Source organism: Mirounga angustirostris, unplaced genomic scaffold (genome assembly GCF_029215605.1).
Source record: "Mirounga angustirostris isolate CCGP_5_RB_7025 unplaced genomic scaffold, mMirAng1.0.hap1 SCAF_5, whole genome shotgun sequence".
Lineage (NCBI taxonomy): Eukaryota > Metazoa > Chordata > Mammalia > Carnivora > Phocidae > Mirounga > Mirounga angustirostris.
In genome coordinates, this window is record NW_026991713.1 from 60913812 (window position 1) to 60928765 (window position 14954).

General features: G+C 50.8%; 1 protein-coding gene across 1 annotated transcript; it reads left to right on the forward strand.

Annotated features, from left to right (window-relative positions):
* The first annotated feature begins 4646 nt into the window (after positions 1–4646).
* On the forward strand, positions 4647–11662 carry KRT2 (keratin 2). Its single transcript, XM_045868005.1, has 9 exons — positions 4647–5201; positions 6190–6404; positions 6750–6810; positions 7608–7703; positions 8332–8496; positions 8802–8927; positions 9766–9986; positions 11117–11151; positions 11247–11662. Exons 1-9 carry the CDS (start codon positions 4647–4649, stop codon positions 11660–11662), a joined length of 1890 nt encoding a protein of 629 aa, XP_045723961.1.
* Positions 11663–14954: the final 3292 nt, after the last annotated feature.

Genomic DNA, 14954 nt, shown 5'->3' on the forward strand with positions numbered 1-14954 from the left:
AGGGGGAGAAGGAGGCAGCATTAAATCTGGGGAAGCCTGGAGGAATCTCTGAACTGTGAGGAAGGCCTGAGTGGTGTATCGATGATGCCCCCGCTTTCCTGAAATCACAGCCAAGGTGGGGGGACTATCTGATGGCTGTCTGTCCTTCCATGCTGGCGTGGCTATATGGTTAAAGGGCAAGAATAAGAACATTGGTGCCAGCATGGGAGGAAAACGTGGTCTGGGAAACAGGCCGGAATGAGGGTTGGGGCTGGGGACAGCAAGCACTTTCCATGAAGACCCATTTTCCAGCTCTCTGTGTTGTGAGTGAAGACGTGTTGCAGGTGAGGACACACAGGCAGACGTGTCGGAGTGGTATCACTAACCAGACGGCACGGATGCCCCCGGACACCTGTCCCCGCGAGGTGCAGGTAGCCATGACAGAACTGAGCTCACGCGGCCGTGCACTGACCCGGTGGAGAACGAAGCAGGGAGGGGTAACCTCCCACTGGCTGGCGCAGGTCTCCTGGGAATTAGAAAATTCCCAAGTAGAAAAATGAGAACTACACATGACCTCTATGTGGGTCAGGCGCTATGCTGGAGGCTTCATTTCGTGATGGTTGGCGTGCTGGAGTCCCAGCAGTATGCGACGAGGCCCTGCCATGTCCTGGGCAGTGTCCCTGCCCTTACCCTACTGTTTCTGGGGTCTGCGCCGCTTCCGAGCAGTGGGCACACTCTGATTTCCTGATAAGCCTGTTACGTGGTATGTTCCAAGGACTCTGCATTCCAAAATGGAGTCCACACAGTGGACTGTTAGGCACTTCATGCTGTGGGTGCCTGGCTGTCCACCAGCTTGGCTTCTCAGTTCCAACCAGGTTGGCCAGGATGCCTTCAAATCAATAGCCATGGGGTTCATGGCAAAAACAACAACAACAACAAAAACCAAAACAACGAAAAAGGTAGGAAAGGAGGGGTTCGGGCTGCAATGGATGACCCTGGGACTAGTGACTGAGTGAGCAGAGTTAAGATATTCATTGATAATGAAGTATCCCAGGGGAGATATTGACCAAGTGGCTCCTGCTAGGAGCCTGTAAGCCCCCTGTCCCACTTTCCTTTGGCCCCTGAGCCCCCATCTAGACACTCTGATGGAATATGCCCTGCTTAGCAACCCGTGCGGGGACGGGGACGGAACATCTGCTGCCTTTCCAGGTCTCTGCTGCAGGCTGGCCTGTGGATAGCTTGTTTCCAGCCTGAGGGCTTTCTGAACTTTTCGATGTTACTGGGCTCTGTATGGCTGTTAGCCCCTAGAGCACCGAGAACTCAGCAGCCGGGGCTGGAAGAGGAGGGTTTGTTGTTGGTTTTGTTTTTGAAATCCAAGCACGTGGTCTCGGCAGCTCGGTTCAGTGATGCTTTGAGTCCTTGGAAGGAGACACTCACCTTGCTGGCCTGTGGAGGGGAGCCCCTCCCTGACGGGGCTGAGTCAGAAGCCTAAGACAAGGTCCAGGTGGGATCTTTGGGGGACAGGTGCAGGGCAGGCTGTGAAGACTCAAGCACTGCTCGCATCATATTTCCATGTTAGGGAAGGCTGCCAATTCCCAATCCCAAACCCTAAGCATGATTTTTGGATCCTTAGGCTCATTCTCTGAATGACTGCTCTGTGCTGAGGGGTTATAGGTTTGGGGTAAAGTTGAATGCGACCCTGGCTCACGTCCAGGGATGTGGCTCCTTGCAGCATAAGGAGGACATGACGGGCTGTGAGAGAGGTACAAGGGAGTGTGGGCAGAGGGGATTCAGTCTTACCGGGAGAGTCTGCCCTCAGCATCCATGTGTATTTCTCACTAGCTGAACAGTTCCCTTCACACTGGGGGCTTGCCTTTCTGCTCCACTGGCCAGGTTAGAGGCTTTTGAAAACTTATGAGGAAAAGCATTTAGGGGTCTGTGCTTGTCGGCAGCTTATTGAAAGAAGGATTTGGTCTTACAGGGTGATCCCTTTTCTGTTATCAGAGGCAGCAAAGCTTAAAACCCATTACACTCCCTGTGGGGGATATTGTTCCCATTTTATAGGTGAAGGCATTGAGGATCACAGGGGAAGTCAGCTGCCAAATCACAGCCAGAACTGAGTCTTCACTCCCACTGCACTCCCTTAGAGAATGTGGGACATGTTATCTGGCTGAGCACACCGAAATGATATAAAAGGTAAAAGTTTAAAAATACGGAAGTAAAGTGTTATCTAATATTTAAGCACATGGAGATTATGTAAAAGGTAAAGTGAAAAGTATGGAAATAAAATGGTATATGACATTGAAGTTGACTTAATTCTACCCTCCACGTTTCAAGGGAAAAGGAGGACTCTCCTCCTTCAACTTGACTTTCAAAAACTGGGTCTAGAATGGGAAGGTGCCCAGTGGAGAGAATGGCAAGGGAGATTTGGAGTAAAAGCAGACTCACAGAGCAAGAACACATGCAGATTGCGTGCCCAGCACAAGCCTGGGGCATAGCAGACGCTCAATAAATGTCCCTTCCTTTCCTTCACAGAGGGACTAAGATGCTCCTGAAGCTGACGTGGCCTGGGCACAGATTAGGACGTTGGACAATTAGGGCGTTGTTCAGATATCCACAGATAAGGACATGTTTGACTTTGGATTGAGGTTCTCTCAAAGCTTTAAGCCTCAAGATTTATTTGCATGATTATGATTATATAAGCCAGATTGGGAAAAAAAAAATCAAGGAGACACATGGGTTTGCTTCCTTCAGCATTCCCTTACTGCAAACCAAGTAGCATGAATAGCTAGCTCCCTGTTCTTCACCCTCATCCCTGCTCTGGCCATGTAGTTAAGACACAGGATTGGAGGTTGCGGGGAGGGGATGGGAGAAGGGAAATGACACTTCTTGAGTTTCTGCTACTAACTAGGAACTGTGTTTGGCACATGGGTACATGCTCTGTTCTGTTTTTGCAATAGCCATACTCTTCTTCTTATTCGCTTTTAGAAATGAGGAAATTCAGGCTCAAAGAGCATTTTGAATGACCCAGGGTCATTTAACTAAAATACAGTGAAACTGAGACTTAAACTCAAAACTTATGTTTTTTTATGTTATTTTATGCTCTCTCTGTCCTGGGCCCTGAGAAATCCTGGTTCTGTAACTCATGGGCCTACGTGGAATGCACGGCCTTAGCACCAGGAAGGAGAAGGAGATAGCTTTGCTTCACCCAAAATAGTAGTGATACCTAACATTTGTATCATATCATGGTTTTCAAAACACCTTGTGTGAATTTCTCATTTTACAGCTAAGAGTACAGAGCCTCAACGTTGAATTCAAAGTCACAGAGCCAGGAAATCACAAACTGGGGCTCACACGGAGACCCTGTGACCTTAAATTCCATTCCAATACTCACGTGTCTGGCCACACAGGCAAAGGAAGGACTGTGACTGAGTTTAGGAGTGGATGCTCTCTCTGCATTTGGTGACTTGATGGGTTTTCTGATACTCATCCTTCCCTGGTGATCTTGAAAAGTCGGACTTCCTGGTTGCTTAGCAGAATCACCCAATAATACATGATTACTGACTGGTTACATCAATATACACTTGGACCTCAGAGTTATGGAAAGCCTTTGATGGCAACCTTTTGTTGGGTGCCCAGAGTCAGACAGACCCAGGAATAGAGAGGCTTTCCCTAAGTCCCTCAGCCTCTGGGTTTTCATGTTGAAAAATGACAGGGTTGATAGCTGTAAGGACTTCTAGTTACAAGAACGAGAATTCTCCTCTCCTCAGTGACTGGCTCTTGTGTTCTCCTGGTGTGATATGGGAAGGAGTCAAGATATTTTGAAAAATGACAACTCTTTTTTTTTTTAAAGATTTTATTTATTTATTTGACAGAGACAGAGACAGCGAGAGCAGGAACACAAGCAGGGGGAGTGGGAGAGGGAGAAGCAGGTTTCCCGCTGAGCCAGGAGCCCGATGCGGGACTCGATCCCAGGACCCTGGGATCATGACCTGAGCCAAAGGCAGTCGCTTAACCAACTGAGCCACCCGGGCGCCCGAAAAATGACAACTCTTTTGAAGCATCCTAGGCCAACCTCTTTCTGTAAGAGTATGCATACTTGCCCACGTTGCATTTGTACTCCCCCAAAGCACTTGTTGACACTCTTCCTGGAGCAGAGGGACAAGCAAGGCCTCTGAAGCTGCTACTGAGGGGCCCCTGTAGTTAATAAACCTATCGCCTCTTTCATCAGCCTCACCGGGTGGCAAGCCAGCACAGGCCTGGTGGTAGCTGCCCTCCTTTGGATTGGTCCAGAGCAGGGAACGGCATTCTGCAGAAGGTCTTTTTTTCAGATTGAGAAACCCATGTCCTGATCTCCTCTTTTGATGATTTCACAAAAATTGAATTGCATGACAGATGCCCAGATAAACAGGGGAAGTTTGCAATCAAAGCAAGTTTTGGGATAGAGCTGATTAGGAGACTTTTAATGGCTATTAGCTTGATAATCACTAACCAGGCATAGCTTCCAGGCAGACCAAACCCATGCATAAGTGTGCCCACACCCATGCACACCAACACCTAGTTGGCAGGTATAAAAGGGGACCCTGACTGTCTCCCGACAGCAGAGCATATTCTCCAGCCTTAACTCGTCTCGGAAACCCCAATTTTCTTCGCTGGGCAGAGGCATCATGAGTTGTCAGATCTCGTGCAGATCTCGAAGAGGAGGAGGAGGAAGATTCCGGGGCTTTAGCAGTGGCTCAGCCGTGGTCTCCGGTGGGAGCCGGAGATCGGCCACTGGCTTCTCCTGCTTGAGCCGCCATGGTGGTGGCAGAGGGGGCTACTGCGGTGGTGGCTTTGGCAGTCAGAGTCTTGTTGGCCTTGGAGGCACCAAGAGCATCTCCATTAGTGTGGCTGGAGGAGGTGGAAGCTTTGGTTCCAGTGGTGGATTTGGTGGCAGAGGAGGTGGCTTTGGAGGAGGCAGCGGCTTCGGTGGAGGCAGCTTTGGAGGCGGCGGCTTTGGCGGAGGCCGCTTTGGAGGTGGTGGTGGCTTTGGAGGTTTTGGGGGTCCTGGAGGATTTGGGCCTGGAGGATTCCCTAGTGGATGCATCCATGAAGTCTCCATCAACCAGAGCCTCCTGCAGCCTCTCAACGTGAAAGTTGATCCAGAGATCCAGAACGTGAAGTCTCAGGAACGGGAGCAGATCAAAATACTCAACAACAAATTTGCATCTTTCATTGACAAGGTGAGTCATGAGAAGTTGGCTCCATCTGATGCTCAGGATGCCCTACTTCCACTACTCACTGGAAAGGAAACAGCACATAGGAAACAGCTCCTGTTTCTTTTAGGAGCCCTTGGTGTCGTCAAACTAGCCTGGCTTATTTCCCAAATGGGAAAGAGGCTGGCTTCCTGGGCTGCGTCTTCTGAGACAGTCTGCAGTTAGGAATTATGTATGCCTTTGGCTTTATTGTTTCAGCCTAAATAAGTAAGATTTATGGAAAATTCTGAAAATCATGGGAAAACTGTTATAGACAAGTAATGGACTGAGTAGTTCAGGCCAAGTGGCAGCAAGTATTGGAAGAAGTTGGTAAGACATCTTCTGAGATAGTCTTTCCTTCCCTGGAAGTTATTACTCTCTTAGGTTCTGGGAAGCTGAACCTGCTTGGGGATGAATGAAATTCCTGCCTTCAAGAGAAGCATTCTCAGTTTTGTGACCCGTAAAGTCTTTATTGGTGTCACTTTTGAGCATTACAGGGTTTTGTCCTATTTCAAGGCAGATGAACTTGCCTAAGAAATTTACGAGGCTCTTAAAAACCAGACCGAGGAGCCCTGCCCTGCGGTGCTCTCACACTCAGCACCTTTAGGAGCAGTGCCAGCGGACGCCTATTTTTGGTTTGCCCAAGACTTTATGGGACTTTTGCTGGGAATTCAACTAGGATGGGAGAAGGAGATAGCTTGGAGTCTCGGGAGCAGCTGCAAACAAGATAGTGGGTGGTGAAGTAGGAAAAAGAGCTCTCTGTGTGGAAAGTACCAGACGTAACATTAGGGGTCTGTAGAACTTTCCAAGTGTGGAGGCAGGGAGCTCGAGCTGGATCCGGCATCCAACTTGTGAGCACAAAGCCGAGTAGACTTCTTTATGTCCCGAAGCAGGGTCAGAGCTGTCTCTGGCAAATGAGTCCCGCTGGTGGGAAGGGCAACCCAGAGCTCCTGTGCTCTTCCTCTGGTCCCCGTAGGTTCGGTTCCTGGAGCAGCAGAACCAGGTGCTACAGACCAAGTGGGAGCTGCTGCAGCAGCTGGACGTGAGCACCCGCTCCACCAACCTGGAGCCCATCTTTCAAGCGTACATTGCCAAACTGACGAAATATGTGGATACGCTCTGTGCAGAACGAACATCCCAAGATTCAGAGCTGAACAACATGCAGGATCTTGTTGAGGATTTTAAGAAGAAGTAGGTGGCTGAGTAAATGCCAAATAAATATTGATCGTAGCCATCCGGTTGTTCCCCCAGGAGGCCACTCATGTCCCCATTGCATTTGTGGTGATAATTTGTGTGTGCCGACTATTTGTGAGGAAGACATTGAGGGCTTTAGAGATCATGTTTTCTTCACATGTTTGGGAGTTAATTTATAGAAAAGCATCCTTATTTGGGACACCATAATTACCATTTGGAGAGTGAAGGTGTTTTATACTCTTAGAGAGTGGAAGATTTGGGGGTGAGTCCAGTAGGAAAAGGAAAAGAAAAAAGTAAACAAAGTAGAACTGATCTAACAGCTGTGTCCCCGGGTCCCCACAGGTATGAGGATGAAATCAACAAGCGCACATCTGCTGAGAATGATTTTGTGACCCTTAAAAAGGTGAGCAAGGGAATGTCATGGCTGGGTGGGACTGAGGAGGCTTCAGAAGCCCACCGGGTCCAGGCAGACAAGCAGGAGAAGAACTCTGAGTGGAAACAGCAGTAACTAAGGGAAAAGGGTGAAGCAGGTCCACCGCTGGTTCTCTTGAAAACAAAAGTGTCTCTGCAGTTCAAGCTTCTGGAGCTGCTCTGCAGATTTGCTGGAGCATTCTCACCAATAACCTCCTTCAAGCTTATACTGGGCCCTGCAAGATGCAAACACAGAAAGCACTTCAGTTGTCTTCTAAAGAGCTGAGGAAGGGATGGACCTCCCTTAGATGCCTAAAGATGTTGTCAGTTATGCTGACGAGTTTGGGCTAGAAGGCAGAAATGTAGCTTCTCAGCCCAGTTGTTGCAGAAGCTTTGGTGTAAAATCCAGAGAAGTTCAGGTGAGGTAGGATGGACAGACAGGAGGGAGAGTTGAGGGCTGATAAAAGCCACAGAGGCCATTAGGTTCCATAGTAGGAACACACAGTGTCTCAAGCAGGAGGGAGACAATGGTTGACAAAGCTCGTCCCGCCTGAGCTCTGATGGTCTTGAGGAACATGAGCAGTGAACGAGGGCACCCGGCCCGTAGTCGAGGTGCATTGTGGACTCTGTGCCAAATGATGCCCCGTGGAGACATGGCTCACCTGAGGTGCCTGCGATGTTGGAGAGCCACTGACAGGGACTGGGTGGAAGAGAGAGACAGAGAGAGGGTGGGGCCCATACCTTGAGCCGTGGGTGAGTTTTGCCAGAAACCCTTCACATTTTCTGCAGGACGTGGACAATACTTACATGACCAAGGTGGAGCTGCAGACCAAGGCAGATGTGCTGACCCAGGAGCTTGAGTTCATTAAATTCCTTTTTGAGGCGGTAAGGAGGCTGCTCCTGGTGAGACCCTTGCTTCTCACTCTTCCCATCAAAGCAGTCCTTCCCAATGGGTGAAAAGGTGGGATGAGTGGGGTTTATGGACTGGCTGACTCCCACTTGCCACCATTCCAGGCCACTGGGGGTTTCTGGGGTGTGGGTCTTGGAGGAGAGAACTATCTTCTCTGATGAAGGAAGGCTCAGGAAACCCGGGACAAATTCCCTTCACTTCATTCCTCACATGTCCTGCTGCCCTTAGGCAAAGAGCTGTCCTTCTCCCATCCCTAAGTCTATCGTGTTTCAGACCTCCCCTCTGTGCCCATGTGTACACACATTTTCCAAAACATTTGTCATCCACATGCTTCTTTCTGGGGGCATCAAACTTATCAACACTGTCTACCTGGTGAAGGCTATCCAGCAGGAGGCTCAGAAATAGACTCCTCTCCCATAATTCTCTGGACACCCTTGGCAGAGGGTGAGGATTGGTGGTTATCTCGCTTTCATCCCACCCATCATATCCCACTCAGCTTAGTCTGAGAGTCTGTATTTCCCTAACTCTGGGGAGGGGGAATGCCTGCTCACCGCCTTGGCTATGGTCAGGGAAGCCATGGCCAGACCTCCCGTCGTGTTGCAGGAGCTGTGCCAGATGCAGGAGACTATCACCAACACCAACGTCATCCTGTCCATGGACAACAACCGCAGCCTGGACCTGGACAGCATCATCTCCGAGGTCCGGAGCCAGTACGAGGAGATCGCCCAGAAGAGCAAGGCCGAGGCCGAGGCGCTGTACCACAGCAAGGCAAGTACGCGGAGAGCAGAGAGAACCACAGCTTTGTCTAAAAAGCTGGGTTTCACCTCGGCTGGAAAGTGTCCAGTGAGCTGACGGGTGTCTTTGTCTAATAGAAGTTGGGCAACATTCCCAAGCAAGAGTGTTCACAGGACCAAAACTGCCCTCAACTGAGAATGGCACTGAGTCCTTTTGGGGATGTGAGACAGTCCCCCACTGCTCACGAAGGTGGCTTGGTTGACCCACCGTGTATTAGACTTTCCTTGGCTCAAGCCAGGCTTCCTCCAAGCTGCCACTGTCCTCCTCTTCCCGTACAGTATGAAGAGCTCCAGGTGATGGCGGGGAAACATGGAGACAGCCTGAGGGAGGTCAAGATGGAGATCGGTGAGCTGAACCGCATGATCCAGAGGCTGCAAGGGGAGATCGCCCATGTGAAGAAGCAGGTGGGCGCAGCTCTGAGGGCTGTGTAGCTCCAGGGGTCGAGTGGGGCTTGCGGGGGTGGGAGGTCGTGTATGGGTGTGTGTGTATGGGGGGGGTGGGAGTGTGTGAGTGTGTGTGTGTGTGTGTGAGAGAGAGAGAGAGAGGAGAAACTGAGAAATTCTAATCTAGCATATGTTGATCCCAAACATCTCGAGCATAACATAATTTAAGGCTTGTAACAATTTTTATGGTGGTCTAAGAGACATTCCAAAGTGAGGATTAGGGCAGGGAAAGAAGTGTGTTACCTTTCGGATTGCCTCCATAAATGAAAGGGAGTGATAACAAATAAAGCACAAGGTCCTCTGGCTGGGGCGGAGGTGGGGGGGTTGGAGGCAGAGCTCGGCCTCCGTGCTTGGCACGGGCCCCAAGCACGGGCGGTGGTGTGGTGGTGGGGGGGCAGTGGGTGTAGCAGGGAGCTGGCCAGCCGGTGGGGGTTAGCTTGGAAGAGACAATGTGGGGCAGAGAGTTGACTCCAGGGGCAGAGAAGTTCTGTGAAGTGGTCCACGTCGGATGTTTTCATTTGCAGCTGTAAGCTGGGATAATGCCCTGTGTTGTGAGGACAAAGCTCATTACGGGGACAGCGTAAGGGTCCAGGCAGAGGTGACTGATAGACAATGCCCCAGAAATGACAGCAGGCCTTAGCATCATTGTTTGTGCCTCGCATTAACTCCGGAGGGACCCAACCCTTCCAGGGCCAGTGAGTCTGGCTTCCCACACCCTGAACACACCCGCTCCCCCTCCCCCCTGCCAGACTGACTCCACTCTCCAGACCAACAGAAACCTTTTCTTCCTCTCTCCCAGTGTAAGAGTGTGCAAGAAGCCATCGCAGATGCTGAGCAGAAGGGAGAGCACGCCGTCAAAGATGCTCAGAGCAAGCTCTCTGACCTGGAAGTTGCCCTGCAACAGGCCCGGGAGGATCTGGCCCGGCTGCTGCGTGACTACCAGGAGCTCATGAACGTCAAGCTGGCACTGGACATCGAGATTGCGACCTACCGCAAGCTGCTGGAGGGCGAGGAGTGCAGGTGCGGGGCACTGGGGAGGCAGAAGCCACTCCCTCCTAGGACCAGGGCGAGAGGCCAAGGCAGGGAAAGCTGGGGGTGGAGCAGGGCCTTCTGACAGCTGAGAGCTGACATCACGATGTTCCTCAAGCAGCCATTCACCACCCAAAGCATTTAGTGTGCAGTTGTAGATTTATCAATACGGAATGACTATCAAGGCAGATTAAATTAAGCAATAAGTTAATCTTGTTTTTTTCTGAAAGAGAAAATAAAATGTTGTGAGAACAGGTTAGTCCTAGACAGCCTGAAACATTGGCTTATGGGTAAGCAGGGTGCATGGTGTCTTCTCCCTCCACCTTGTGACCCAGAGCCCGGGGACCACGTTGGAAGGTGCTGACTGGCTGAGGCCTGACTGGCTGGCTGTTCCCCGGCAGCAGGTGCCAGACCTAGTTCTGTGCAGATTTCCTGGGTGACAAACTGAATCATTTGCTAACCGCCCAAAGGGAACCTTTCCTTCCTCTGTTTGAGGGCCCTGTCTGAGCCCTTTGTCCGTGGTAGTAGCATCCCCAGTGATTTCATCTGGCTGAAGCAACCGGAAGGGGACAAGTTACCCCAGGCCACCAGCAAGCCAGCATGACAGGGAAGGAGCCGCTTTGCTTAGGCTATTGCTCTGCACCTGTCTTCGAGGCCATGCCTCCTATGCCCAGCCTGCAGGAAGAAGTGGGAGAGATTTCTGATGCAGCCGAGGAGGCGAGGGCAGGAGGGTAGGATGGGGAGGCTGTACAGAGTTGTAGTTCTTTCTGAATTGGATGCTCATAGTGCAGCCTCATTTCAAAATTTCTAGCGTGGCTTGGGTTCAGAATATCAGACTCGATATCATGGATTTAAACTCAAAAATGGGTTGCAAATCAGAAGTGAATTTGCTTTTTGATCATTTTCATCTGAGCAAAAAATTGGGATGCATTGGGCTGCTATGCCGTGTGGACAAACGTGGGGCCTGCCCATCTCTGTGATCTGGAAGCACAGGAGAGAGCGGGCTCTGGAAGCCCTGGTGGCTGATGGTCGAGGTGCATGCTCGCAGGTGGAAGCTCTAGAACAATATGGACACAGAGCCTAAGGGCCCCGCCACAAGCTATTTTCTCTCTCCCTGACAGGATGTCTGGAGACTTCACTAGCAACGTGACTATGTGTAAGTAGTGGGGTGTTCCTGTGCCGTGGGTGGTGTAATGGGAGGACGCAGGACGAGGCAGTCAGAATTTCCATGGGGACACTCTCTCTCTGCAGCCGTGACCAGCAGCACCATATCTTCGAGCGTGGCATCCAAGACCGGCTTTGGAGGCTATGGTTCTGGAGGTAGAGGATCCAGTTCTGGAGGAGTTGGCTACAGCTCTGGAAGTGGCAGTTACAGCTCTGGAGGCAGAGGATCCAGCTCCAGAGGTGGCGGTGGAGGGGAGTACGTTTCTGGAGGCAGCTCCAGAGGAGGCTCCGGCTCTGGAGGAGGATATGGTTCTGGAGGAGGCTCCAGAGGAGGTTCTGGCTCTGGAGGAGGATATGGTTCTGGAGGGGGATATGTCTCTGGAGGAGGCTCCAGAGGAGGCTCCGGCTCTGGGGGAGGCTCTAGAGGAGGTTTCAGCTCTGAAAAGGGTGGTTCTGGCTCAGGTGAAGGTTACAGTCCCAGCGTGACCTTCTCTTTTAGATAAGGATGGAGTTCCTGTCTTGACTCTTCCACTTAGAATGTAGAAGCCTGTCTCTGTACATCCAATCGACGGCAAGTCAAAGCTTGTCATCCACCTCTGGTGGCATCTTGGAGGAAAAGGATGCCCACATACCATGTTTGAAATATCTTCTCTCCAAACCAGTTAGTGGGAGCCAGTGACACCCTCTGAGCCCTAGGGAAGACTCTGCGTTGCTTGGCCTTGTACATCTGGCCATGCCCCCTTTCCTGGCCCCTCCTTGCATTGCCCATTTGGTGGTCCTTCTCCTGACGACTGTTCTGTTGAGGGCCCCATCTCAAAGCCTGCACCTTCCTCGTGGCCCTGCCCCCAGGGAAACATGTTTCTATGTATATAGCCCACCTTGCTGGCTCTGCATCTAAAGTGCTGTGGTCTTGGTGTCTGCACAATAAACCTTCATTTGCAATTTATAACATGCTGTGTGTGTTTAATGTCAAGCCTTGGCAGAAGTGGGTAGCCAGGAGCTATTACTCATTGCCTGTCTGACTTAAGATAGCAGAAAATGGAGAGATTGGGAAATGATAAAAGAGAAGCTTCCTGGAGCAGGGACATGTTGCCCTGAGACAGTGTGGTTGGGAGAAACCAAGGATATATATATATATATTTTTTCTGGAAGTCTTTAAGAACAGAGACAGGAGGGGCTAGCCCTGGAGTCGGGGTATGGGCGTGATGTTTTCAGAAAGTATTTGCCAGATCTGGGGACTGTGATATTGCCAGGAAGGTGACAGCGGGATTTGTGGAAAATTCTCTTTCCCAGAAAAAGCCACTCTTAACAAGCTTTTCCCACAACTACTCGCCCCCACCCCCCCAACCCTCTTCTGACAAGAGCTCTGATCTGAAGTCCCTTCTCCTCAGGGCAAATCAGCTGAGCCCCTTGAGTTCCATCCAGGCTGTCTGCAGCTCTGAGCTTCCAAGGCCGAATTCCCTTAGCTCAACCTAGGTCATGGACACTCTACATCCCCGAAGCCCTAAGTCCCCAGCAGGAGTTCTCAATGAAGGCTGAAGAAGAGGATCTGGGGAAGTCTCTGGAGGACTATAAAGTGATCTCCAAAATAAACAACCACTATTTTCACAGAACATTTCTCCACTTCTATCAGAGAAATTCCCCAACACATTCAGCAGATACTGGGGCCCCACATCCAACAGCCCTCTGAGACGCCCTAGCCCCGGACATCCTAATCAGGGCAGCCTTCCCCTATGGTTGGGATGATTTCAGCCTCTTCCCCATAAAGGCCTGTCACCTCATTGGAGCTTCATGGAGCTGAGGAAGGGCTGGGCTCTTGGGGTTGGGATTAGATTGGCCAGAGTTGCCCAAATGGGAGTTGGTAGTTTTGGTTGGGTCCGGTCAAGCTATATGTATGTGGTATTTGATACAGCAGACGTGGCTTAAGACAACTCAGAAAAAAAAAATCCTGGGAGATTCTTTTCTCTTTCATTTTACTTTAGCTTCAAAGCCTTGGTGAGGCCTTAGTTGAGGCTATTGAGGTGACTTTGAGCAATGCAGGGGAGGCATTAATAAGGAATAGATGGTTTCACCTGATCCCAGACCAGCTGGCCCCAGGTCTGAGGCTGTGGGAAGAGAGTGCTCTGAAGGCTGCAGGCCACAGAGTGACAGACAGTAGCTGAGGCTGACCAGTCAAGGGTGCTGTGGCCGACGCAGCCTTGGCTAGGTGGGAGAGGTCTGTGGAGGTGAGGGTACCAGCCGGGAAGGGGAAGGGCAAGGGGCTTGGCTGTTTTAGGGTGTATTTACCATGCAGGCATGAACATAGCCTTAAACAGGGCCTAGTCTCCCAGACATTTAGGGCTGGAATGGATCCTTAACGTCAGTGTTTTTGAGCCCCCAATATAGGTAAGGAAACAGATAAGGTCCAGGGTGGGCATAGAAAACGGACCTCCGCTCCCCAATTCATGTACTGTATAAAGGCTTCAGGAGCGGTGAGCTGTTCTGATAATTTTCTGAGGGGAAAGAAGGTGAGGCAGGAAAGGTGGCAGCTTTTATTCCCAACTACCTTAATTGCTGAGACTATTGGTGGTGTGAATCTCTCACCCCATCTATGGTTCACACTCCTCACTTCTACTCTATCTGGGACGAAGCCCTTCTCTTCCGATTTACTCAGACACGTGTTACTTTCATGTTGGGCTCCAATAGCAAAATGAGCCTGCTCAGAGGGACACAGGCCTGAGGCCTGAAAGAAATCTGGCTGTAAGCACCTAATGGAGTGAGGGGCCAGCTTTGGGGGATGGAGTCTCCTTTCCTCCTAAGTGTCACAGGAGACTAGTCCAGAATCTGAGACAGCCCTCTCCTACCTCTGCTTGTCTTCCACCAAATCTGGTAACTGACTTGTCAGGTCTTGGGCTTCAAAAGGGAGATGGGCACAGGCAGTAGGGTTTTATGAGCTCCATTTCCATTGGGAACTGGGTTAACTATTTACCTCCTGATGATGTGGCAGAGTATTTGGGACACCCTCCCTCCGGCGGTTCCCTCCCTTTCTCTACCTGTGAGTCCTGGTCTGAATTCAAATGAGCTTCTTTCCCCCTTTTACCCCTTTACCACACTCTTGCCTCTCAACTCAAATGAGAGTCCTTGGACAGCTTACCCCCTCCAGAAAGCCTGCTTGAGTGGGACACTCAAGCTCCTTTTTGCTGTGAGGAGGGGGAGGCCTTTCACCAGGAGTTGGGAGACTTAAATGCTGACCTTCACCTTGGGGGCAATTGCTGTGCAACATCAGACCAGTCATTTCTCTTCCCAAGGAGATAGTATGAGATTATCTCTACATATCTCTCCAGCTCAGGTGGAAAGAGCCCTGTCTGTGCTGTCGAGTTGGCCAGGGCTGGAGCGGGGATAGGATTTCAGTCAGGGAGGTCCAGAGGAGGGTGCCCCGAGGTGCATAGGGAGAAGCTAGAACAGAAGAAGGTTTGGGAACCCGCTGCGGCTGGCTCTTTCTTTGCCTATTTTGACTAGAAGCTCCTCGAGGGCTGGGAGAATACTTTCTCCAGCTCATGACCTTCCACAGAGATTGGTCCAGGGTCGAATGGAGTGCCTGGGGTGTGGCACTCAAGAAAAATTTTAAGAAAATGATTTTCAAAATAGCGATGACTTTCACTAGAATACCAGCCTTGCCTAAAAAGGAAGAAGACAATACAGAAAGGACTGTACAATCACATTCTGCCTCTCCTTCCACCTCACACCCCCTGTCTCCCAGTGGGCCTAGGCTGGTCTAGTGGCCAAAGTGCACCACCTCCCAGCAGGGCTCCCAAT

Excerpts from the sequence above, each read along its gene's own strand:
- KRT2 (XM_045868005.1), top strand. The coding sequence starts at position 4,647 with ATGAGTTGTCAGATCTCGTGCAGATCTCGAAGAGGAGGAGGAGGAAGA. Across the intron at positions 8,497-8,801 it reads AGGCGCTGTACCACAGCAAG|TATGAAGAGCTCCAGGTGAT; the intron begins GCAAGTACGCGG and ends CTTCCCGTACAG. Across the intron at positions 9,987-11,116 it reads CTGGAGGGCGAGGAGTGCAG|GATGTCTGGAGACTTCACTA; the intron begins GTGCGGGGCACT and ends TCTCCCTGACAG.